At 38.8% G+C, this 25,291-nt stretch overlaps 1 protein-coding gene across 1 annotated transcript in view; it reads left to right on the plus strand.

Annotated features, from left to right (window-relative positions):
• Positions 1–25,291, plus strand: part of LOC149305589 (intermembrane lipid transfer protein VPS13B-like) — a 383,703-nt gene that overhangs the window by 184,987 nt on the left and 173,425 nt on the right. The window contains exons 22-24 of the mRNA XM_089477585.1: positions 4,308–4,542; positions 13,429–13,649; positions 18,683–18,886. Coding sequence (XP_089333711.1) covers positions 4,308–4,542; positions 13,429–13,649; positions 18,683–18,886 — 660 coding nt within the window. The remainder of the gene's footprint in view (positions 1–4,307; positions 4,543–13,428; positions 13,650–18,682; positions 18,887–25,291) is intronic.

Raw genomic sequence — 25,291 nt, forward strand, 5'->3', positions numbered from 1 at the left:
AGGAAGTGTCCCCTCAAACAATAGACTGTTGGAGAAGAAAATGTTAACAGTGTAGAACTTAGAAAAGGAAAATGTCGAAGCTGCCTTACCCTGGGAATGAGGTGGTGCACTCTTTGGACCTGAAATAGTAGTCGATGACCTTGTTGCAAGAACAGTCAGACCATGAGACATGCAGTGAAGAGGCAGTGATGTCTTATGATTAATGCAGTGCTGATTTTTTAACGTAAAAGCGATTTGGCACCATCACAGCCTCGTGTAGGTGTCTGTTCACACACCAATGACCTGTGTGTGGTTATATACTGTGCATGTCAAAGACCATACACTCACACACATTCTCGCTGGCTTGCGGGCAAAGACAATTATGTCCTTTTATCTGTGATCTTTGCCATGTCTCCAAAAGGTCATGAGCCATGATGAGTTTACTATTTGAGAACTAGTTTTTGTGTTTATTTTGTACTAGTGTTATAGGTAACATGCTTACATTAACACTCAATAAAATGATGGCAGATACATACTGGAGTTTTCATACTTATTCTTAAGCTTGTGGAATATGCATCTCTATCGTTGATGGTGTTATCCGGAGCCTGGCAGGATTTTCTAACCAGTAGCTAGTAACTGTTTATGTAGAAATTACATTGATGACATCACCGTATGATGAGATATATTACTATATTTAGAAAGGGTTTGGGAAAGCACTGAATGTCACTTAACATGTGAAATAATGGTAAAATGTCTCAATTTACATGAATTCCACTGGAATGTTTTCTCTAAAGCCCCATGGGTGAAATGTTGAAACAGTTTCTCAATAATACTGTAACTCTTTGCGTCATTTACAGGGATATTAAATACATTGTTTCTTAAATTGTGTGTTGATCAAGATGTCGCTCTCTATATGTATCTTATAACTCATGATTGAGGTTACTATTATTCTTTTAAAATATTATGAGATCTTGAAAGGATGCTCGCGATGTGGCAGTGGAAGACTTTGAGCTGTCAGCTTTTTTGATGATGCAACACCTTAGATATTACTGTATCCAATAATCAGCATAATACAATGTATATGCCAGTAAGTATCATTAGATTTGTAATCCTTTGCTGATACAATATGTAGCATGTATAGTGTTGTGTGTATATACATATCACTATATATATACACATATATACATACATATATAAAATATCTTATATTATTTAATACCAGAGGAATAAACGTAAAAAAATGGCACAGTGACTAATTCTAGCCATGATTCTGACATTTCAAATGCCTTACATCTGGAACAATACAGGTCCAGGATAAATAAAGTATTTCTGCAACCTTGGATCAATAAACTACTTATCAAAGGCAGTAATTAACTTCAACGCATGACTCAAATAGCACTAACTCCAGATGCAAACAGAGACTTTGTGAAACAATATATTTATTTTTCCAGAATTCCGGTATTTTCCTGCAGTGAATTCTTGTCAGGTTCACTAAGTAAAAATGCACAGACACTTTTAATCCACGATGCATATTTAGGCCGTGTTTGCCAGGTTTCCCAGTTGTTTATAATGGCATCTTCATCCCTATTTTCACTTTTTTTAGTACTTCAGTACATTCACTGATTGTGTGTTTTTAGAATTTATCAAACTTTTGAAAATGTTTTATCAAATTGCATACCATAGATATTGCGAAAGGGTTATATTTAAAAGAAACGTTTCAGCTTTAGCCAGGGGAGCTGCTTTGCGGTCCCGTCCTTTATACTTTTCCCGAAGAGACATCCTGTGTCACATTTATTCCCTTTGCCCTACATTTTGCGTCGTATGGAAGTCCACCTTGAAGGTCTGGTGGTCTGAACAATAGTTTGCTAAGTTTTCCTTTGGCTCTGCTCTAATGTTTTAGGTGTGTCAGCACGGCCAATGTAGAGACACTTTCTTCTCGGGGAGCAGGTGTTATAGTGTTGAAGGGAATATGACTTCCTTTCTTGAAGAATGTTTTGTGAGAAGCAGATGTTGTGTGTCACCATGCAATTTCTGCCAATATTCACAAAAACCTCTTGGCTACATTGTCTAAATTACCTTTGCCTCGTCGACCCAGTACTTGCTTTTACACAGGATCCACATTTCTCAAAAATCTACCTTAGTAGAAATTATTTTTGGAAATAACTCAGGAGTTCCGCTAGCCACAGAGCATAAATAACTGTAATGTCCTCATGACTGTCGTTATGGAGTGCCGTCTATCTCCCTGCGTTCATCGTCGGTCTTTCTCTGTTACTTGCTCTGGAATTATGTTCTCTTCAAAGGAGTGGAATGTAAGCCGTGCGGCTTTAAATGTGGCAGCTATTTAAATTACTGAATGGTTAAGTCAACTCGTTTTAGACTATGGCCCTAAATCTCATGTTGTGGAAGGAAACGTTTGCCACAATCTTATAGAAGATCTAAACCACAATTAAAAACATAGGAAAAGAGTTTAACATTTTTAACCTCAAAAACATCTTGAAATCAGTTTCCTAATCCATCAAAGTGCCTTTGTTTGTAATTAGGAGGCACCTATGTTTAACACTTGGAGTGCTGAAAATATTTGACACAGTAGTTATGGGTTTACTTGTATTTTTTTTATGGTCACAGTATGCAGAAATACATCTTGTATGGGCATTTGCTTGAAGAGTATTTAACGAAGCCCAAAGAGCTTCAACAAAGAACTGGGGGAGGGGCTATATTTCAAAGAAGGAGAAATGATAAGGCAAGTGATTACAGTCTAAAACTAGACCGATGATAGGAGACTTGGATAATGTTTTAGATAAAGGGGGAAGAGTAATAGATAAGTGGTGTAAGTTAAAACAATGAGGGAATTTAAACATGCATGGGAAAGGCATTAAGCAGCAGGAAAAATGGGCAGACCAGATGCGCTTGAATGATTCTTATCTGCTGTCAATTGTTGTATTTCTGTGATTCCACACCTGTAGAAGCAGTACCTTAAAGTTTAACATTGGCTAGCTGCCTACAGCCCACCCTGATTGTATATTCACTGCTGCAGCACTCCACCATATAACCACGAGACCCTTCAATTCCACCTCTACTCACCCCACCAAGACCTCTCTGCCTACTTCTCTTCCATGTCCACGACCGGTTCATCCTATAGGCAATTCCTTTTCTAGATGGCAGGGTTTAGAGGACACAACGGAATTCCAGGGGGTATAGCTTCACCTACCTAATCCTTGTTTGAGGAATTCTTAATCTTCCTATCTTGTCCATGCCAACCTACCTCCTTCCCACCGTCACCGTCTACGTGCCTGTGTGCGCACTGTTTGAACATATTCATATCTGCATATTTTGGAAAACATCAACGGCACTTGGAACTTGGGTTGAAATGTTGAAGGAAGGCTGTGTCCTCTTCTTGTATGGTGTAGCGTGTGGTAGCCTGACTTTGCCTCACATAAATCTAATGAAATGTAAAAATAAAAAATAAAAAATGATTTTCTCAGTTGTTATCCCAACACGCGTTGAAGCTCAGTCATACTTCCTTGGAAGGAGCTGTGGAAAGGCAGATAGATTTCTCATTCCGTGCGGAGCATATGGCTGTATCTTCTGGACCTCTCTTATTGCTGATGCATTTTTATGTTTTTCATCACTTGAAACATGAATAGACGTATTAACAGCTTCATTTGCTTTGCCGAGCTCAAGCGAATTCCAAGAATCTGTTCTTTCATACACAAGAAAAGTAATCATATTTTACGTATTTTGTATCCCCTGCTTAACCCTTTAGGCTCATGTAGCTGTATACACCATCTTTTTGCAGTCATTGACTCATAATGCAATGCTTCCCTCGCCATACGTCCGTGTCCTTAACACTGTTTTTGGGAGGGTCAACCTTAGGAGGGTTCTACGCACCCCTGCAGCACATCTCCTCTATCCTTTCCCTTTCGACATAAAATCTTACTACTTAAGGTATTGCTGGGCCTTGCTTTTGTGACCCAATCCACTCACCGGCTTCATTATGTATTTTAAAGGTCCAACATGAAGGACTGAGGTGACTTCCAGTAAAATGCACTGATTTACCTATTCATTATAAAGTCAGTGTAATGTTACATGCAACTTATGTCCTTTTTACCCATTATAGAGTGCTACGGAATTTAATGCCTCTGTATATAACAAGAAATAATAATAATAATAAGGGGTCGGCCTTTTATAATGATTAAAGAAATTATTGAGTTGCAACTGCAGTTGTCCTGTATACGTACTTAAGATGCCCCCTTTTATTGAATTAATCTCAATGTTTTTGTTTTTTTTTTCTTTTGCTCTTTCTTAATTCTTCTTTTATTATGTTACAGGTTGAACTGCAGACATGCTGTGTGTTCTTTCCGAGCGACAGCTTGCCATCCCCGAGTACGATAGTGTCCAGTGATATTCCGGGGACGGTGAGAGGCTGGTACCACGGCAAGACCAATATGCCAGGAACCCTTGTTCTCTGTTTGCCACACATCAAAATCATGAGTGCTGGACACAAGTACATGGAGCCAATTCAGGAGATCCCATTTGTTGTGCCGAGACCCATAGTAGAAGAAGGTTTGTTTTTCTTATTTATTTTGGGAATTAGTTTGAGGTTTAGTTGATATTCTATACTTATTGCTATTATGGAAGCTGCTTCATATAAAAGCCTTCTACTTCCACCTCTATAAATGTATGGCTTTCTTCAGCCATGCCCTTTCCATCACTAATGTTTATTCGTACATTTGCTCTTCTAACCTCATTTTTTATACCCTTACCTTTTATAATGCAATTTTTGGTTAAGCGAAGTGATGCCCTTAATCTGGAGACGGCACCCAAGAGTATATAATGTATATACGATTATAGAATATATCATGTGCTGGTGCATGTGACAGGGCACACAAACATACACTTCAGGGCACACGTCACAATACCGTTTTCCCAAGTTTTTTGTTTTTTTTAATGTATTTAAATTAACACGTGGATTTTTATTTCTTTGTTGAGTGGTTTTCTACTGAAATAATAATAATGACCAATAATTACATGAAACAAGGCAAGAATTCAATGCATACAGAGTGAATACATTCAAAAAGCACCCAAGGCTTAAATATATGGCCATTGCTCAGACGCACTAGCATTCTCATTAAAGTCAAGGAGAGCTCAACATTGGAAACAGTCAGAATACTGCTAGCCAATCTGTGTATGCTAGCTGAACATCAATGTTTGCGATTGGCTGGTACAGCTCTCATTGATTTGAATGCATCTCAGTGCTGATTTATATGCAATGTAATACATTGGGGGTCTATGCAACGTAATCACCAGTGTGCGTTTTACATCAAAAATGCCAGCGTCTTCTGTTAACTAAATGTTTAGTAGTAATGAAGATTTAGGGACATTTCTAAGGCTTTGGAAAGCAAGCCCGCTCCGTTATAGTGGTTCACTAAACTGACTGTTGCATTATAACCAAATGAAAAAATGAATTGAAGGCGGTGTACATTATCCAGCATAGGAGAAACTTAAAAATTGGTAATTTCAGTCGTGGTCATGCTACTGGATTCTGATCTAAATTAAACAGATAAGTGGAAAAAGATGAAAATGCGAATAAATGGAATTAATCAAAATGCCTGCCAATCAGAGTCGGGAAAGGAAGTTCATCAAAGGATGAAATGGAAATGAATGATGTACATTAAATTAAAAACATGTATCCCCATTACCCCTGAAGCACCGCATATTAGACTGTTTTGCTGTATCTCATGGGAGCTGGATTAATGTAATGTATTTTACATCAATAGAGGCACTAGAAAGATGCTCTAAACGTTTACTCGCTATGTAACATTGAACCTTCTAGTTTACTAGTATTGTTGCCATATATATAGCTTTAGAACTCCCATCTCTCACAAATGATACGGTTTAGAGGTCAAGTTGAAATGAGGTAGCATTCAAGTAGAGTTGTTAAGCATTGACTGCATTGATTTAAAGCAGAAGTCCCTCGGAAAGAAATGTTTTTCTACTTGAACATAAAATCCAGTGCTGTATACAGAAATGTGGGTTAATACTGACAAAACCTAGATTTGTGTCGTTTTGTTCCAATAAACATTCTTTGCTTGCAGATCTGGAGACTGCCATTGTTGTCAGTCATGACATTTTGTGAGACAGTCACCGCACAGAGCTAATTGTTTTTGGCATTTCTTTGATAGACTTTTATTAGTCAGAGAGTCGAGCTAGATGATTAAGACCGAGCAGTTCTATTGTGTATAGGGTTCAGAGGTCTTAGATCTACAACTCATACAAATAGCTAATATGCAGATGCCTGGAAACATTATGCAAAAACACATATTCTTTAGGGACTTCTAATCAATATTAAAACAGTATTATATATTGTGAAATGATAGAATGTGTATGTGTGCCATAACGTCCGATCTCTCTGTTATTTCTCACATGCACATGTTTGCGGGAAGGAATACTGTGATCAATCACTTCCAGGTGACGGTATTGTGTTTCCAATTAGCTACCTTCCCATCACATCCTGTATGCCGTGCCCAGATTTCCCCCCGTACCCTTTTATTCTTTTGTGCCAAAGAGATCAAAAACATTTTTATATTAAAATCACATATGAGAAATAAAAGTTTGCACTTCACACCCAGAAGTTGGGCTCGTGTCTATTTTTCCTTTTGAAACACAAGCGTAACAAGCTGGCTGTTATCTTTCAAACTAAGATGTCAGACGGGTCCAAGTCATCAAGAAGGCACCAGAGATGAAAAGCTGATAGATGCAGCAGAAGCTAAACATGTCACCCATTTCTCAACCTGGAGAACTCAATCTTCTGCATAACGGAAGAAATTTCCCTTCCTTATGATAGGATAAATCCTTTTATAAAACAGTTTATTTTTATAGTGGTTTAGGCACTGGGAATAATGCCAACCAAATGTTCACATAATCCTGATATTTTCAATTCTTTAATGTAGCTGACGCCATTCCCTCATGCCGGAACTCTCCCTTATTGAGGCAATTATGGTACAAGTTTTAAATCATTCAAGGTGATTTTTGTTCACTCTTTGTGTACATATGGATATCTGTCATGAGATGTTTTAAGATAATAATCTAGCTTTTTTTTTTATATAGTTGGAGCTCAGCCTTGTAAAGTTTTTTCATATATCTGTGTATGATTTTAACATTTAGAAACTAGTGTCTATAGATAAATCGTTTATATTTTTTCCTCTGTAGTCCCCTCTTCTTTTTGAGGGGATTGGCTGCTTCTGTGTTATTGTGAATTAAATTTTCCTGCGCAATAAACAAAACCGCAGAGAAAAAGTTCTAAATCAAACAGGAAACACAATAGTTCTAGAAACTTTGGAAATGTGTATTTATAAAATCTGAATGTCTTATGCATACCACCGCGATCCCCTTTATAACCATATTTAGGAATTGTTGGGTTCCGTGTTTTGTCGCTGCAGTGGGCTTGCAGACAAATGCATATTTGTTCACCCACAGCATATGTTAATACGAAAAACACCACCAGGCATTGTTTTTTTTGTCCATGCATGACAGTGATTGTAAGTAATTTACATTCCACTACCCCGTTAAACCTACAAACATTTTACTTCTGACTTTCTCCACAAATCAAAAGCACATTTGCTAAGGGATGTGTGTGCTACTTTTTCTGAAGACATATTTCTTTCTTTACTAAAACCATTCTTTTCCTAAAATATGTTGTCTCCGTTGGTTGAAATAGCAATTTACTAACGCCTATAATCTCTCTCCAAGAAGACAGTTCTAAAACCAATGACATTCAATCACATGAACGTGGTGGGTACCACAGAGATGTTTGTGTGTTATACCCTTTTTCATTATTTCGCCTGGGGTGGAGTTGTAGTGTCTTATAGAAGGCTGTGTATCTGGATGGGCCGTCTTCTTCCCATGGATGGCCCATCCTTTGGTACTTAGATGTTGGCCAAACCTCATTGGAACATTATTGTGTTACAGCTGGAATGCTAGACTTCAGCCGTCAAAAAGCAGCACATAAAGTCAAAAGTTATTCTTTGTCAAACCAACAGAGAGGTCCAGGCGGCTGTAAGCCCCTTCGCCTTGGTCAGCAAATTAATTCTTGGTCCATAATAAATGGAGTAAAAGTTCCAAAAGTCCAAATCAAAAGGAATGCTTCCATCTTGATTCACTTGCCTAATCTGCCAATATCTGTACCTGCCATTAAAATATCAAAGCTTTGTCTTATATTGTGGTGGCATTATGCCCTCTATACCTATTTAACCTCATCGTATTATCTAGACGCAGCTGTGCTTGTTTTAAACATTGGCAAGAAATATCACAGATAGCTAGTATTAAGCTCTCCAACCTTTGCCAATTATTAAAAACTACATAGACCGGCATGGTTTGGCTTTTAAACAACACATTGTTGAGTGATAATCCTGGTCGTATAAGTAAAGTATTGTTTGTGAAGACTAGGAGCTAAATCTAGTTCACAAACCGTGTAAACCGTTGGCCAGTCTTCTCCACCATCATTTAGTGAATTGTATGCAGATTCCTGAAACCCGTATTGTCTGCTTAGTTTCAGAATGACTATAAAATGGATAGCAGGTGGTAATCCATGCACGGAAGATATGTCAAAGTTTGTGTGAGAAAGGAAATAGAACAGTCACCTTAAATTGTAATGATGAAACAAACCAGCCGTTATCGTTAATCTTATATACAATTTCATCAGAAAAGGTTATCCAAAAGGTGTTTGCAAAATACAAGAGATCAGACATTTACCTTTCATAAATATGTCTGCAATATAAGCATATCCAGTATTTCTTCTTGCACCCTTAAAGAATCGCAGAGTCTACATATTCCAGGCGTACATTAAGTCTGTTGCTCATCTCTACACATTCTAGAATACTTATTGATAAAAGGTTTGATGAATACTATAATATATTGGCTCTGCTCACAATATTCCATGTACCGCAAACTTTAGACATAGTGAATGCATGTGTGTTCGTGCATTGAGGGTGATACCTTTGTGCTCTGATAAATGTGCTAAAAAAGTCCTTGTTTGCCCTATTATTGTTAGTGCCTTTGGAAATCCTGCAAAACCATCATGTTGTCACTTTAGTCCTTACAAGACTTAAGGTGGCTAAAATAGGTGGTTATTTTGATGCTCCCGGCAGCTAACATTGAGGCTGTAGAGATTATCCCTGTAGTTCCTGGGAAGAGCACATCCCATGTCTGTTATCAATAGGTGGGCCGTTAAAATATTTTTGGCAGATGGGGTAGTGGAAAAGTCTGAACACCTGGCTACCCCTTATTTGAGATGCCGTACGTAGGCCATCTTTCTGCTGTATCCTCCCACTTACAGTTGTCTGTATTTTTTCCATCAAGCGTTATTAAATGCTACAGTTGGACAATCAAAGTTCTTTAGATAATGTCATCCATATGGCTAATAAAATTAACCATAGATTTTGGGAGAGACTTGTACGAATTGAACATTGCTACAAAGTGCACATCATGCCTTTGATGTGGACTAATAATTTGTGTAGGGGAGATTGGACAGCTATTATCCTCACTTTAGTCCTTGTAATCAGTTCCTTTCTATCAAAATCACTTAGAGTTGGTATGGATGCGTGGCATATGTATCCTTTTATTTAAGTGATCTCACAGACAGTAACGGGCATGTTTTATCAGAGAGGACAGATCTTCTTGTTTTCATCTTTTTTGAGACCGATTTTATGCTTTTGTTTCTTTTTAGCACTTACATTTCTTTTATTAGCCATTTAGGAGATATTTGCTAAACCATTAACAAGTGAATGATCTCCATATAGGATTTAGGACCTATTGGATCTTTGATTGTTTTAATAGATAACGTAACTGTTTTAAAGTCTGTTTTATTTTGTTTAAATTGTTTAATTTGGCACCTCCATGGTTAGGTGTGGCTATTATATTCAGCCAATTCTCATCCAATTCCCCTCCTTTCCCTGCAAAATCTCTTTCATATCTCATATTATACCCTTTCAGTTGAAACCTCAGCCATTCCCCCAGATTTCTTCAGGTGCAATTAAATAAATGAAATAAAAATTGAAAAACAATAGCCAACATTTTCGCACTATGCAGTAAAATCCTGATGTCCAGTTCATATATTTAGAATTATAACTGAATTATATAATTATCTGCCCCACATAAATATCATGACTATTATATATAACATACTGTAAATCTTGATATAGAATTAATAAGTAGTTTAAAAAGAAAAGTGGCAATACTTGTAACTGATTTAAACAGCAAGCATATTAAATTACTAAATATCGTTAGCATATGTGGTAATAAAATAACCTTAACTACTATGAATTGTATTGATGCAAATTAGGATCTTAAATGGAAGTAAACGTGGTACTAATGTAGCTCAGATGAATTTGACGGCAGATAAGAACCATTCAGCCCATGCTGTCTGCCCCTGCTTGGTTATATTGTTGCCCCTGCTGTACCTACAGTCTGCCCCATTCCATCAGATTCTCTCCTACTTCATCTAACTTTAATACATATACAATCCGTCTTCTTCATCCTCAACCTGCATCCAGATCCTCCCCACCTTTGAGATCTCAGGGCCACACTTTCTGCATATATTATTCACTCCCAAATAGTCCCTCGCCTTCTGTCTAATTCCCCCCAACCTGTTACTAGATTGTATTATTACAAGAGCAGGGTCTCTTCTCCTTCGGTACCAGTATGTGTAAATGTCATATTGTATATTATTCTTTTTGATGTTGTTGCTAATTTCATGCCCCCCCCCCATAGTTATAGCTCTACAGAATCTGCTGGCACTCTATATGGAGTAAGGTAATGGAGGTAGCGTGTTTGCGGTGTACCTTATAACGGCAGGCGTGTGTCACTTAGCCCACCCCTGTAGCCTATCATGATTTTTTAGGCGTCTAAGTTCGTTCACAGCAAAACTTAACACACAGGAATATTTGCTATTGAATCAAAGCAACAATCAGAGATCAAAGGATACCAAGTCCTTTCTAATTCCAGAATGTCCGTGGTGCCTCCGAAGGAATTCTAGCCGCAACCCAAATATTTAAAAATCTCACCAGTTTCAGATGGAGAATACCCATCATCGGGACAGAGCAAAAAGAAAAATTGACACGCGCTTGCCATTTGAAGGCAGATTGAGATCATGTGTATGTAAGACACAATTAAGCAATTAGCCGTAACTATGGTAACATTAATTTATGACAAAACATCCTCGCCTCTTTCAAAAAAAACCAGTGCAAAACGTTCTTATGTTACTGACAGGATTTTGTAGACGTTGCCGTTTTTTTGTCTAATTTAAGCCATGCTGGGTTTATGATTGGGATGTGATTTGTCAAGAGATTGAGTGAAACCGCGTGGAAGATTCCCGTACTACCTGTAGGTCTGTCTTCACACTGTATTATACTAGCCAAGGAAGTGAAATAGTTAACACATCTTTGATGGTGATAACACACAATCTGAAGTTGGAGGGGTTTTTTTTATTTTATTTTTTAAGATTAATTAACTCATGTAGTGTTCCTCTACTCCGTATCATTAGACCCTGCTGGAACGTTCTGGTCCGGTAATAGTTCTTGAGGTCTCTAGAAAATCGCCTGTTGTTGGGTTGCCAAATATTTGTATTTTTGGTCTTCAACCATTTATTTTCTTAGCCCGTGGCATCGTTTGGCAACATGATTATTGATCGGTGTAGTGTGGAGAAGTTCAGTGTTCATATGTATTCTTTCGTAAAGCTAAATTGATCCAATGTCGTTACATTGAAAAATGTATGACAAATTAGGAATATTAAATAGTCACCGTGTTGCTTTGTTATGCTTGTTTATATTATATACGTTTTTTGTAGAATAAGCCGGTTGATAAGGTTGGTTAGTATGACCAGGTTTTTCTCCTATTTCTGCAGTGTATGGTAAGAACAAAATCCCTTCCTCATTAAACACTATTTTTGACAATTCCCTGTTTTGTATCCCGTTTTGGATGTAAAGGCAGCATTCTTGAAGATGTTATTAAATGTGTGAAATTAGTGCCCACTTACATGCACTTTTATTCTGGCTCAAATAAATGCAATTTAGCTCAAAATATGAGCTGGTGGTATGTTAACAAACACCTTGTGTACACTCGGTAATAAAATATTAACAGTAGATTAGGGCCAGTTTGAAGGGTCCCACTTGTGTACCAAGAAGTCTTGGGACCCCTTAAGATTTGCCCCCCCCTCTGCTTAATGCCCCTGCTTTCAGGGTTCACAGAAGGTTTTTCTATCCAGCCTTTAATTGTTAAATGATTTTCCTTTTTTTCTCATACTATCTTCATTAGAGAAAACCTTAGCGATTAGTCAGTGTTTTGAATACTGTATATACCCGGCTATTCTGATCTATAATTACTTTGTTTTTCTTTGGTGCAATAAACATTTGGAGAAATGTCATTGTTGCTTTGGCATCTCCATTAAATTGTGAAAAATATTTTTTTGCTCCAGTAATTTTATTTACGGTATTAATAAATGCCCCCAAAACATACTTTTATCAGTTAAAGGAAATGTTTAAAATAGCGAACCATAAATTGGTGAATTTACAAAAAAATTAAATAGAGTGTGTAGGGAAATATATATATTATATAAAAGTGACCAGATGTGAAAGCCCAGAGTTTTTACTAATTTACACCTGGTATAGTAATTTATTTCATTGTTATTGATGCTGGTGAGGAAGTGAAAAATAAATATTGGATGTTGTAAAAATGTTATTTATGAATTTATGTACAAATAGCGGATATAGGAATATATCTTTTACATAGTGACGGTCTGCCAAAGTAAATAAGGCCCTCATATAATAACCAATATTAAATAACTCTCCAGAGATCCCACAGTAGGCAGAGCTCTGATCTTAGGAAGCATTTCGATATTCTCACTCTGCCTTATGATAATTTGGTGTCCTCAATTTGTTTTTTTCTGGTTTATTTTAAAAAGTATTCACAGGTTATATTTGCAGTGACTCGGGTACTGTTTGGTTAAATACACCAACACAGCACATTTTGATCTGTAAATGTGTTGTATATTTATTAGATATATCCTATGTAGCTGTCATAGTCTGTGAACGCTGGCGTGATTCCATTCTCAGCCCAAGTGTGTTGGTAGGACTTACGTTTATTACCCGAGTATGGAGAAAGGCTAGCCAGCAGCAAAATCTCCAACTTTAGCCAAACTAACCTTCCCACGAACCCCCTTTCGCTGTAATTAAACTGGTGAACTATTTTAGGATTAATTCGGAGCAACTTGGATATAACACACACAACCATTGACATGAAACAGACTTTTTTTTTATTTTTTATCAAACCATTTTCCAAACTTTGGAGACGTTTTCTCCAATACTGATAACTGCTTTATATGATCTTTGTGAGCCGTGTATGTAACTCGTTAGCATCGTCTTACTCTTTACACGTTTTCGCTTTCTTTCCAACCAGGTGTAGCATTTCCTTGGACCATCAGTCTTCAGCATTTCAGTGTCTATACTCTCCTGGATCATAGAGTGATTCTGAACTTAGTGGAGCCCATGAGCTGCACTTCCACCCTCGCTGTGACCTCCCACAGCCTGTCGTCTTCTGAGCCTGACCCTGGACACTCTTTCGTGGTCTGTCTACACGTAGATCTTGAACCACTAGAAATAAAATGCTCCAATCCACAGGTCAGTAGTAATCATAGTGCGTACACTGACAGACCGGACAAACCGGTAATCCTTTTGTAATTCTTTTATTCTCAGATCGCTAAGTGGGGTAAGGTTAGATTGTGTTTTGTTTCATAATTAATCTATGCTTCCTCTTACCCACCTGAAAACAAGCCTCGTGTAGCCAAAAAGTAAAAGTATCTGTTGTGTGAAAGAAAGGAATAGGGATCAGATGTGGACTTTTTGAATCTTAACACATGATTATTTTGTCTTATGTGCGTTCACTTGCTAAAAGACTATAAAAATTCCACTCCAGTTTTTACCCTCGCGCCCTTTCACGCTACATGAAATTTTGATTGGAGTGCGCCTCGCGGTTAAAATTGCCTGGAATAAATCAGAAGGAGAGAAAAGAAAAAAGGTGATTACAGCTGCAAGACACAACTTCAAAGTTTGCTTAGATTTTCCCCCCGCTAGTATGTTCATGTATTCAGTGCTGTAGCCGTGTGTCGGATTAGGAGATGGCCTTGTATAACCTGCAAAATGGCCCGCCGGTAGAGCAAAATGTCAATGCTTTGGCACGTGTTGCATAATACTGCAATAATAACCACAGCAATCAGGAGAAGTGTTGTCTTGACCATGAAGTTTATTATTAAAGGTGCTGCGTTCTTTGGGAACATTTAACACTTGGAGGAAGGAATGTCGGGAAGATGTAGAAGCTCTCCGATGTAACAGTAACAGTTTAAAACCTCTACTCTTTTTTTTTAAAACTTTTTTTAGTGAGTTAAAATCTCCTTTTTGAGGAGCTGAGGCTGTGCTTTCACTCAAAGGCATTAATGAAGTACAGCATCGGGCCCCACCGTCACGCTTTTTCAGACTGGTCTATGTTGGCGTTAAAGGAGTTCCTCCTGTAGTAATGGGATTTGACCCATGGTTAATAAGTCACTTTTAGCTGCTTTCATATATTTTCCCAAAAATCTAAATGACTTAAAAAAAATAAATTAAAAAAAAGTTATTTTTTATAGGGAAAAGTAAATCCTGTTTACAAAGGTCTACAATGTATTGAGATAATTACTATTATTGAGAAAAACAGCGCACGTGAGTGAGCCAATGACACAAGAAAGGCCCCTCAAGATTAATCACTGCATTTTGGCTACAAATATATAGTATCAGATAGTATATAATGTTTCAGATGGGAACGCCCATTCTTTATATCTTTGATATCAAGTTACGCTCACATGCTCACACACCATTGCTACAGATATGTCCACCATGTTTGTGAATGCCATGTACACCTATGATGGTGTAGGTAGAATGAGCGTGGAAATTAAATCCAAGTTTTCCTACAAGCGATCATCATTGGTGTTTGTGGTGATGTCGTGTAGAGCCTTTCTAATTTTCTCTAACCCTTAAAGTGTCAAATTTGTGTTGCATTCCATGTAGGTCACGACATTAAATGTTTCACTAAAAGTATCACTGTTCATATAGTTAGAATTCCAAATCTGTTACAACGGATCAGAACAGAATATTTGGCCTTTCGTAATATATTTTGGCTTATGGTCAGCCTCGCTGCAGCTGGGTGACCCTGGCCCATACTATGCAGTCTATCATATGTCACATTTCTAGGAAAGATGTTCCATAATTATTCCCCCTGTGATTAAAAACAACTCGTAAACATTTTGGAAATCTGATGTGTAGACAGCATATTATTTTTTTTCTATATACCAGATGATTATAAGAATATGAAAAGAGCAACAGCTCAACCTATATGGTAGAAGACAGTAAATACAGTGGTGCCTCCGTAATGGTGTCCAGAGAAGGCTTTAAGTTGCTTGAGGGTCTCTTTTGGGTTAAAATACAGAGCAGTCCCACTGATTGAGATCCTTGATAAACAAAATAGCCATTAAGAATTAGATAGGGCTCGCCAAGCTTGGGCTACTTTGATGTAGTGTCGGGCTGAGCAATAATATGGCCATAAAGTGTGACGGAATCCCCAACATTTATACCTCAGTGTTTTTTCAATAGTAACCGCTGGGCATGCACCGGATTCTCGCTTTGTATTGTGTGTTTATTGAGCATTATTATTCTAGGGGCAACCTGGGAATCTGAATGTCTATGCCTTTTATTTTTTTAGGTAGTGCGCTCCTCTATTTTGTATAAAGAGAGGTTTCAACTAAAAAAAACTCCCAAATTATGGCAATGGCAAATAGCAGTTTACTGCACTTAGTAATTTATAATTTTATATCATCAAATTTTAAAATCCAGATAAGACCGTCTAATTCTGGAATTGTTTTAATTGTTTATATTTCTGTGAATCCATGCGGCAAGGTTCAGACAATCCATTCGCAACTCCTGCCACCAAATGTTTGGGCCGATATACACGGCACAGAAAAATAAACAGAGGCTTTGCTATCAGCAAGTACACATGTAATTAGTCCCTTCTAGATCGTGATGTGAAAGGTTTGCAGCATATTAATCAGCTGGTGGTTAGAATGTGTCACAAAACCACGCAACTAATCCTGTGATTGTTGAAGCTTTGTATGTATGTAATAAAATGTATATCTGTCCATGTGATATAGAGAGACATAGATGTACCACTGCATGGAAAGATGAGCAAAAGTTTTAATGTAACGTGTAACCTGTGCGGAACTGAAGCTATTTCTTACCACCATGCATCTCTATAATATAATAAAACACAAACCGTTTAATAATCTATTAGTCTCCTTAAATGATGTCTATAGAAGGGTCCCCTGAGTCAGTGTTTGCTTAGGAGCCAAAAAAACCAAGTAGTGCCCAGATGTTTGGAGAAATCTGACATGGACGTTGAGTATTTGGCATTCCATTAAGATAGTTCAGATATTTGTAGGATCCAGATACAGAGCGAGCTTGAGAATGAAGGCTGTTTGTTTTTGACTGTATCGCTTATACTTAACATATTAAACAATCCTGCAAATGATTTTATAGCCTAAGGATGCTTATAACCATCCCATGAAGTTAATTTGAAAACAAAGAGCGATTTATGTAAATTGCCTAATGTTTCCTTTTTGTAGAAAAATAGCGAGTGTTGAAAACTTTAACGAGGAAAAAAAATCAAGTGCTGTTTTAGATCAAATGGAGCTTGACCTCTGTTTTACTGCATCTGTTCGGCCACATAGGGAGCAGCTCCGAGTCTGTGTGTGTCCCCAGGCCGCAAAAAAAGGCGGAAAATATAAAAAAATATTCCCCCTCAATGTGCGAGGAATATGGCATCCAGCTGTGATCTGCTTATAGATTGTGTTAGCATTTTTGTACCCAGCCTTGTTTTATACACTGCGTGGCAATATGTTGTCACACAAATTCTGTGATTAATGCTTATTTACAAAGGCTTGTGTAAATATCTGAGATAGAGTCAAACAACGTGCAAGTTAAACAGTACGATCTGCGAATATTGGAATGACAATTCTCCGCGGGCCGTTACGCCGGGCAGCGCAGGCTTTCCTTTTAATCCGGCTGTAGAGGCTTACTTTGCTTTTATATATTTACTCTTAATAATTATCCCATCTTCACGAGCACATGCAGATCATTTTAGGAAAATGAAAGGGTTAATTAAATGTTTTACTTTTAGGAGTGTATGAATATAATTAGATCCATACTATTAAGAAAACTCTAAATGTGTTTGACTTTGTTTATAGAGAATACATGGATTCACTATAAATGTCTCAGATAGAGCGTGTAATGGGTGCGGGCCGTTGTTGTTGTAGTAAACAAAGTTTTATTTTGTTTTTATTAGAATTTAATGAGTGGACCGAGTTTCTGACTATTTATTAAAATGTTCTAGTCTGAGAGTCTCTCCTCTTACAATAACTAGTAACGTTTGGGATAAAGTGCTTTTTACTGTATATAAGGACCTTACACGCCATCAGTGAATTTGATCATTATGTGCTTAGGACACGATCACAGAGTCACTAAAGCGATTTTTTTTTGTTACAATCCGTATTGACTCATTTAATCCCAGGGCAAAGCTGCCAAAATAAACTTCCACTATCACCAAGTTGTGGGGACAATTTTTTTAAGACAACCATGATGCATGAAGGGTTAATGGATTATCTGCTTTATTGAAGGTTTATTCTGAATGGTAAGTCCGTAGGGGCTACCGTAGGCTTAATTTAGGTCAACGTCCCAGCCACCCCTCACCACTTTCCTCTTCAGCCGCTGTCCTCTCTGCGAAGCCTGATTTCCCAATACCTCGGTATTCTCCGGGTGAAACCCTGCCTCCCCAGCTCTCTACATCCTTTCATGAAGCCACTTTCCCAGAAGAGGGAGAGCTCTGGGTAGCCTAGTCCGGGATGTCCCAGATGTTCCAGTAGAGTGATCTGCCATCCAGGCCCTCCTTGGCTGTGGTCAGAGTATGCCACTGCTGTCGGTTGACTAAGACTGACTGTTATATTGTTTTCTACAAAGCAGTAGGATAAGGACCTGATGTGTTTGTGTTTGGTTCCCCTTAAGAGTTTTAGTCACTAAACATTGAATTGTAGGTAAGTTGATACATTTCAACCCATTAACCATTAATTATTTGTGCCAAAGTCATATTCAGGGTTCAGCCTAGACTCCAGTCCAAGGATTACATAACTGCACTGGTTTTATAGTCAACGCTGCATTTGCACAAGTAACTGGATTACTGATTATCCCTAAAATGATCACCGTCTGGTTGCCCACAGAGCATTTGTCACTTAGAGCTGCCATGACAGCCGCACAAGCGATCGAATGCCCCGACACTATTCATTTCATTCACAATTGCCATGTGATAATTTGGGCAATAGTGTTGCAACTAAACTGCAACTGTTATTATCTATGTATATTTATCCAATGCTTATGCACAAACAAGTTATATTAAGTGTCAGGTTAACCATGGATGGGTTAGGACGGGTTAATGCGCTTAGGCCAGTTGCTTTTCTAATGTGCTGCATTTATGAATGTGTCGGGAAATGTACCGATTAACAATAAGTCTAAAGACGACACACTTCTTCTGGATGTATACCTGTTAGTCTGTAACCCGTGTATAACCTCTGGTTTTTCAGGTTGAGCTGATATACCAGTTAACGGACACCATGAGCAAAGTATGGGAGAAGATCCAAAGGAGAGGCATCCTGTGTCACCCGTCCATGTACACCGAGACCCCTGCCGGCCAGACCCCCAGCTCTCCGGTCAGAAGCAGCGTTGGTACCGCTCCTCCAGATACCAGCACATGCAGCCCATCTGCTGACATGGGGACCACAACTGAGGCAAGTGTTTCTGATAGATGACTCCGCTATCACTATATAAATCCCCAAAAAGCATCACAAACTGGTATGTTAATGCGGCCATGTATGTAAGCGATCCATCTGAAGACACGCATCAATACCCGTGTTATATGTGTCTCCTTAATAAACTCCTTACGTTCTGTAGTTCACATAATGGAAAAAACCTTCTGTGACCGTGTTGGTTAATTAATGGTAGCCGTATTGAAACCATAAACCTAGTCTGTTAAATATTACATACAGCTTGGAGAAGATCACAAAGACATTTAAGACATTTTCAAGGCACAGAAGGCTGTGTGCTTCAGAGAAAAGGGTGATCCGTGGGAAAAGCGTTCCAGGAAGTAAACTTATCGATCAGTCCCTCGGGAAATGTGGGCTTTATTAATATTACAATTTGATCTGGAAGGGTCTTTCCTTGTATGTGGCAAGTTTATTCACCAAGGAGAGGGATCTGAAAGAGAGTGACAGAAGATGGGTACAGTAATTAGAATTTGATGGAAAATCAGATTAAAGTTTCAGCTGCTTCAGCTAAAATAGGCACTACCACACATAAATATAATGTGTACAATCTACAATTTAAAGCAAGAAGGAGTATACGCTCACGTATGTTGCAGGAAAGCATGAGACTTCTGTGGGTAACTCATCTCCAATCTGTATCGTGCCAGAGGTTTAGCCATGATGTATTTCAGGTTATCTGCGAGCACCATCCAATACCTTGAAACCGTTACAGTTTAATGAGCATTTTGGCTAACATAAAACGTAACAGCAAAGGTGGGGACCAAGCCAATACGGCATTGTGTCATGTAGACACAACCCGCAGTACAGACGAACGCATTCGAGGATCCGCAGACTTAATGTGTAGATTAATGCCAGTGTTTTGGTTTTTCTTTAAAATGTTCTTGACTACCACAGTCGTAACAGCTGATTCATGTTCCAGGCTCTCCTTTATTTTGCTAATTACCTTCATTGCAGTAGGAATTTGCAGTAATTAATAGAATGCAGAGGTCAAGGGTAGCCAACGGGTAACCTTCCATCTGATGTACATCAACATCACATCGCAGAGATCCGACAGCATCGTCACGTACCCAATATAAAAAATACCACAATAACTAGCTTTGTATACACTTTATTTTATACCGTTTTCGGTGTCATTGATGTCGTATTTTGAAGAGGTTTTCAGGCTAAGCCAATCATGAAGGAACAGCGGGGATTACACAGTTAGCTGCAGCGAGTACATGAATGAAACCCGGGCAATCGGTGTCCAGTAGGGGGACATGAAATAAAAGAAGTGTGTGAATAGCAAGGTGGAATTAAAACGGTAGTTGCCAAAATAAAAAAATAAATGTAAACTCCCGTGGGAATGTTGGTTGGTCATATGTCAGGTGAGAAAATAAAATCTTTAAATGTATGCACATAAGAAAGAAAGCATACAATAATTAGAGATAGTCTATTACCAAAATATATATATTTTTTATTATTATTTGATTAAGAACATATTTTTTATACAGATCGTGTCTGTGTGTGTATATATATTTATATATATTTTATATATATATATATATATATATAATTTTGTTTATCAAGGAATCCAATGCCTTTTAAATGTTCGGTTCATTGCAGAGCAGAAACCACCACTTTGGCACAGTGAGGGTTAATACAATATTCCAGTAAACACTTTAACGCAGATGCTTTGCTACAGTCAGGCGGATACGTTCATTCCTTCCAATAAACGCATGCATTAGCCGGCATGAAAAAAGCCAATCTAATTAGCGAGTGGACCGTGTCCAGGCAGGTGCGGCGTGTTAGCGCAGGTATGCCGACGCGGTGTTCCTGTGCGAGTGCGTTTCCGCGTGTATTCCTTTCATTAGCGTTCCTCGGCTGCCGCGCAACACGAGAGCGCCGGAGACGTGCCCTGCCCTGGGCTGCTTTATTTGGCCGCAGCGATGCAGTAACCTGGCAGAACGCTTAACGCTGGCCGGGGCAAAATGCTTGGGAAATTGCTTTTGGCAATTGAAAAATGAGCTGGTGCAATTTAATACAACACCGTGAGAATACAAAGCAAATTTAAAAATAGTCGGTTTTTTGTAAGCAATGCGAACACATTTCTACCAGATTGTCAATAAGAAACCCACATGTTTCTTCCCAGGCAGTGGAAAATTGATGTTGCACACTAGATTACAAACATATATATATATATATATATATATATATATATATATATATATATATATATATATATATAAATATAATTTAAATGTAGCTGTTTATCAATTTTTGGTATATATATTTTTTTTAAAAGGATTTGCCACTAAAACACAAACATTTTTTTTTAATACCTTTTACCATCCCATTCTCAATCGTGCCATTCTCTGATAGACTGGTATTAATTCACCAAACACAACCACTACATGTCATTTGTATTAATGATTGATACTTCAAGGTGATAACTCAACCTGCAAAATATACCGTATTTTTCGCTCCATAAGACGCAGTTTTTTTCCTCCCAAAGTAGGATGAAAAATCAGCCGCGTCTTATGGAGCGAAGATGCAGGCAGGGAGGGAGGGAGGGGGGGGGCAACGATATACCGTATTTATCGGCGTATAACACGCACTTTTTTAACTAAAATCCGGAGCTTAAACCCTACCTGCGTGTTATACGCCGATAAATCCGGGGTCGCAACTGAGGCAGGCGGCGGCGGCCGCCAGCAGAGGAGTCCTGGATTTCTGCCAGTCAGGGGGGCCCAAGGGGTGCCGAGCGGTTGCTGAAGACAACCGCTCGGCAACTCTCGGGCCCCCCTGCCTGACAGATATACAGGAATCCTTTGCTGGCGGCGGCCACCGCCACTGCCGCCTACCTCAGCGCTTCAACTCCTGTGTTGGAAGCGTTTGTCTCGGGTGCCGGCGCTTTACGCTGGGCGCCGGCATATGACGTCAGACGCCGGCGCTCAGCAGTGAAGTGCCGGCACCCGAGACAAACGCCTCACGCTTCCAACACAGGAGTTTAAGGTAAGTGACCGGGGCGGGGGGGGGAGATCCTGAGAAGGGGGGGTTAGGGAGTTAGAGGGGAGATCCTGAGAAGGGGGGGTTAGGGAGTTAGAGGGGAGATACTGAGAAGGGGGGTTAGGGAGGGAGGTCTTACTGTGTGTGTCTTACTGTGTTTGTGTGTGTGTGTCTTACTGTGTGTGTGTCTTACTGTGTGTGTGTGTGTGTCTTACTGTGTGTGTGTGTCTTACTGTGTGTGTGTGTGTCTCACTGTGTCTGTGTGTGTCTTACTGTGTCTGTGTGTGTCTTACTGTGTGTGTCTTACTGTGTTCATAGCTTATTCAGTTATTGTAATAAATATTTTAGCCCATTTTTTAGCTCAAAATATTTTTTCCTTTTTTTTCTCCTCTAAAATCTAGGTGCGTCTTATCAGCAGGTGCGTCTTATAGAGCGAAAAATACGGTACTTGGTGTTCTGTTTTTTTGGCTGAATTTATCAGGCAATAAGCATACAACTAATTGCATAAAAATGACAGGAACGTGGTCTGTATAGAATGTTTAATAAATGACGCAAATGAACAACGACGTGGAGCGATCCTAGAAAATGTAACAATACGTAGACTCGGATACAGCAGATTTGCAGATGCTTTTGTTCATGTCGTTTCTTTCTAGGACATATCCACCTTTGCTTACCACCTACTATAGCGCCGCCTGCAGTATTTACATTTACAGAAGGTGATTAATTACTTAATCGGGTTTATGCTTCCTTGTTGATGCAGTGAAGAAAATTAAACGGGGGTGGTCAGGAACATGTAAGACCAATAATGACAACCCTAACATTGTATTTAAGTGACCTGTTAATCTAAATTAAATCTTTTGCTAAATATGAGGTGCTCCCTTAAAGTTTTGGTTACCACAAAGATGCAGCCATCAGTCTGGCAGATGCTGCTCTGCAAATTCACTGTTGGCCAGGTTCCTCCAATCTTGGCCAACCTGAGTATCTGTTGGTTCCCTGCTGAATGCTGTGAAAATGCTGTTTTTTTATCTTTATAATAATATAATTACCTATGAATACAGTGGCTGCAAGCCCCTACCAAGTACCCCACCGGAGCCTGCAGATCTCTGTTCCCTTGACATCGGGGAGGATCCTTCAAAATGCAAAAGCGTTTACCAGCGAATAGCCCGATTCACAACAGTTTATTTCAGTAACTAAAATTTGTGAGCCAAGTCAGAGCCAATGCCATGAAGGAGAATCAATGCAAAAAGAACCAATTAAAGTTGTTGTTCCACTTGTGTTCTCTTTTATGGCAAGCAGAGTGTCATTATATCCTTCCTTGTTAAGGGTTAATCACATAAAAAGCCGAAAATAGAAAGTGATAAGTGGGACAGCACCTTTAAACCCTTGCCACTTTGAGTCATTGGAACTGCCAATCTATAAACCCAAGAAACATCTTCACTTCATGGTGGATTATTTAGCTTTCCTTCTAACTCATTTGTAGCAAAAGGAAAATATTTTCTTCCATACTTTCCTATTTACTGCTATTGGGGTTTAATAAAAAGAATCACAGTGTTTAAAGTAGAAATGAATTAATTTCATATAAATTGGCTAATTCCAAATAAATGTTCCACAGGCTTTTATTTCATTGCTCTTAAGTGCTTTTTAATGCTGTAAAGCGTATAATATGAGAAGACTGATGTTATTTCATGTGATGCCTGCTGCCAGTTATAGAGCGCTGAGCACTTGTTCTCAGGTTTTCATGGATAAGGTTCACATGGCTGGCTTTTGGGAGCCAGAAGGGTACAAAATACACTCGGCAATCCTCTGGCACCCGAAGGGTTCTGTGTAAGAATTATTTTAAACTACAAAGCTTCCCGAGTATATTTTGATGCATTTCCATAACTCAAACAGTTTACATTACAGATTAAATAAGCCGGCTGGTAATAAGCAGTCCTTCCTTTAAAAGAGCAGTCAAGCTGGGATATTTTCGGAGATCAGTGACGTAGGCAGTGTTTGCTCCGAGCACGCGTGTTTATTGTGTATGTGCGTGTGTTTACAAACACTGGGGACACATGTTTGCACACTCACAATGCCTTCTCCTCTAGGACTCCAGCCTAACTAGCCCGCAAGGACAATGTGCCACCAAACCCATGAGGAGTGAGCCAATCTGCAGAGTATTTCTCCGCGAGACGCTATGGGAAAATAGGGGCACCTTTGTTTTATGGGGTGTGCTTGGGGTGGAACTTTATCCAGACTTTTTATATAATTGCGACTGATTTATATATATCCGAATAAGGCATCCACGAGAATGTATTTTATTTACAGAAATTAGGTTATTTTTATACACATTGTTGTAACTTTAAAAGCTCTAGTGCACTCGGATACATTCATACTCCCCAAACATTTTAAGATAATAGAAAAGAGGGACATCGGGATAAGAAAGAGAGATACGAGGATTACGGTCCAAGAGAGGGACTGTCCCTCCTAAACAGGGACACTTAGGAAGAATGCAAACCTGTTTTAGGGTCTCCATCCCATTAGTATAAGCTTTAATGTTTCTTTGCTGTGCAGCATGTGTTTGGAATCATTCCCTGGCCATTTCCCAGTCTGTCAAGTGCCTGGGCCTATTGGAGTTTGAAATACCCTCCATAATACTTTGCTTACATTAAGTAAATAATGAGGGAATGGAATGTGGCATTCCCTTCCGGATCCCCGAACATGTCTAACAGATACCACATAAATAATATATTCATTTCTACTGTAAGCCTGCATTACATTAGCAGGGGGCTATTTGTATAAAAATGCCAAGACGTCAGTTGCGTTCGTCATAATATCTCTCTCGCGGCCCGCTAGGGACTGAAGAGCATACAGCATGAGGCATCGGCCCGATGAATGCAGCACCCCTTAGGAAGAGCAAATATTTGGATTTTTAATAAACCCCATCGTATGTGTGTTTCAGCTGCAAAGAGACAAAGCAGCTAGCGTTTCTCGTACGTCTTTGTGTTGTGCGCCTGGAGATCTGTTCAATATATCACAACACGCTCTCTGACCGCGGTACAGTCCTCCCGGTGAATCCGGCACACGCAGCTTCTACGGCTGATACACGTCTTATGAGCTCTTTTTAACTGGTTGATAAATAGTCTAATGAAACTGGAAACCAGAAAGTATATAAAAATATAGTGTGCAAAGGGATAATATGGATCGAAAGAGTCCGTACATTCAAAATGCATTTCATTGAAACCTGTCTGCAGCTTTGGAAGTTCAGCATGTGTTTTGTTGCGTTTTTCTGTTCTAAATAGTATTCCTTTTCCTCTCAAAGTCAATTTTCAGGGACCCCCATCAATTGATTTCTCCCTGCATGAGCACAGGTGGCTGTTTAATTGCAAAGATCAGAACTTCTGATTGATCCAC

The sequence above is a fragment of the Sceloporus occidentalis genome, unplaced genomic scaffold (genome assembly GCF_023333645.1).
Source record: "Sceloporus occidentalis isolate IW3139 unplaced genomic scaffold, rSceOcc1.0.p SCAF_11, whole genome shotgun sequence".
Classification (NCBI taxonomy): Eukaryota; Metazoa; Chordata; class Lepidosauria; order Squamata; family Phrynosomatidae; genus Sceloporus; species Sceloporus occidentalis.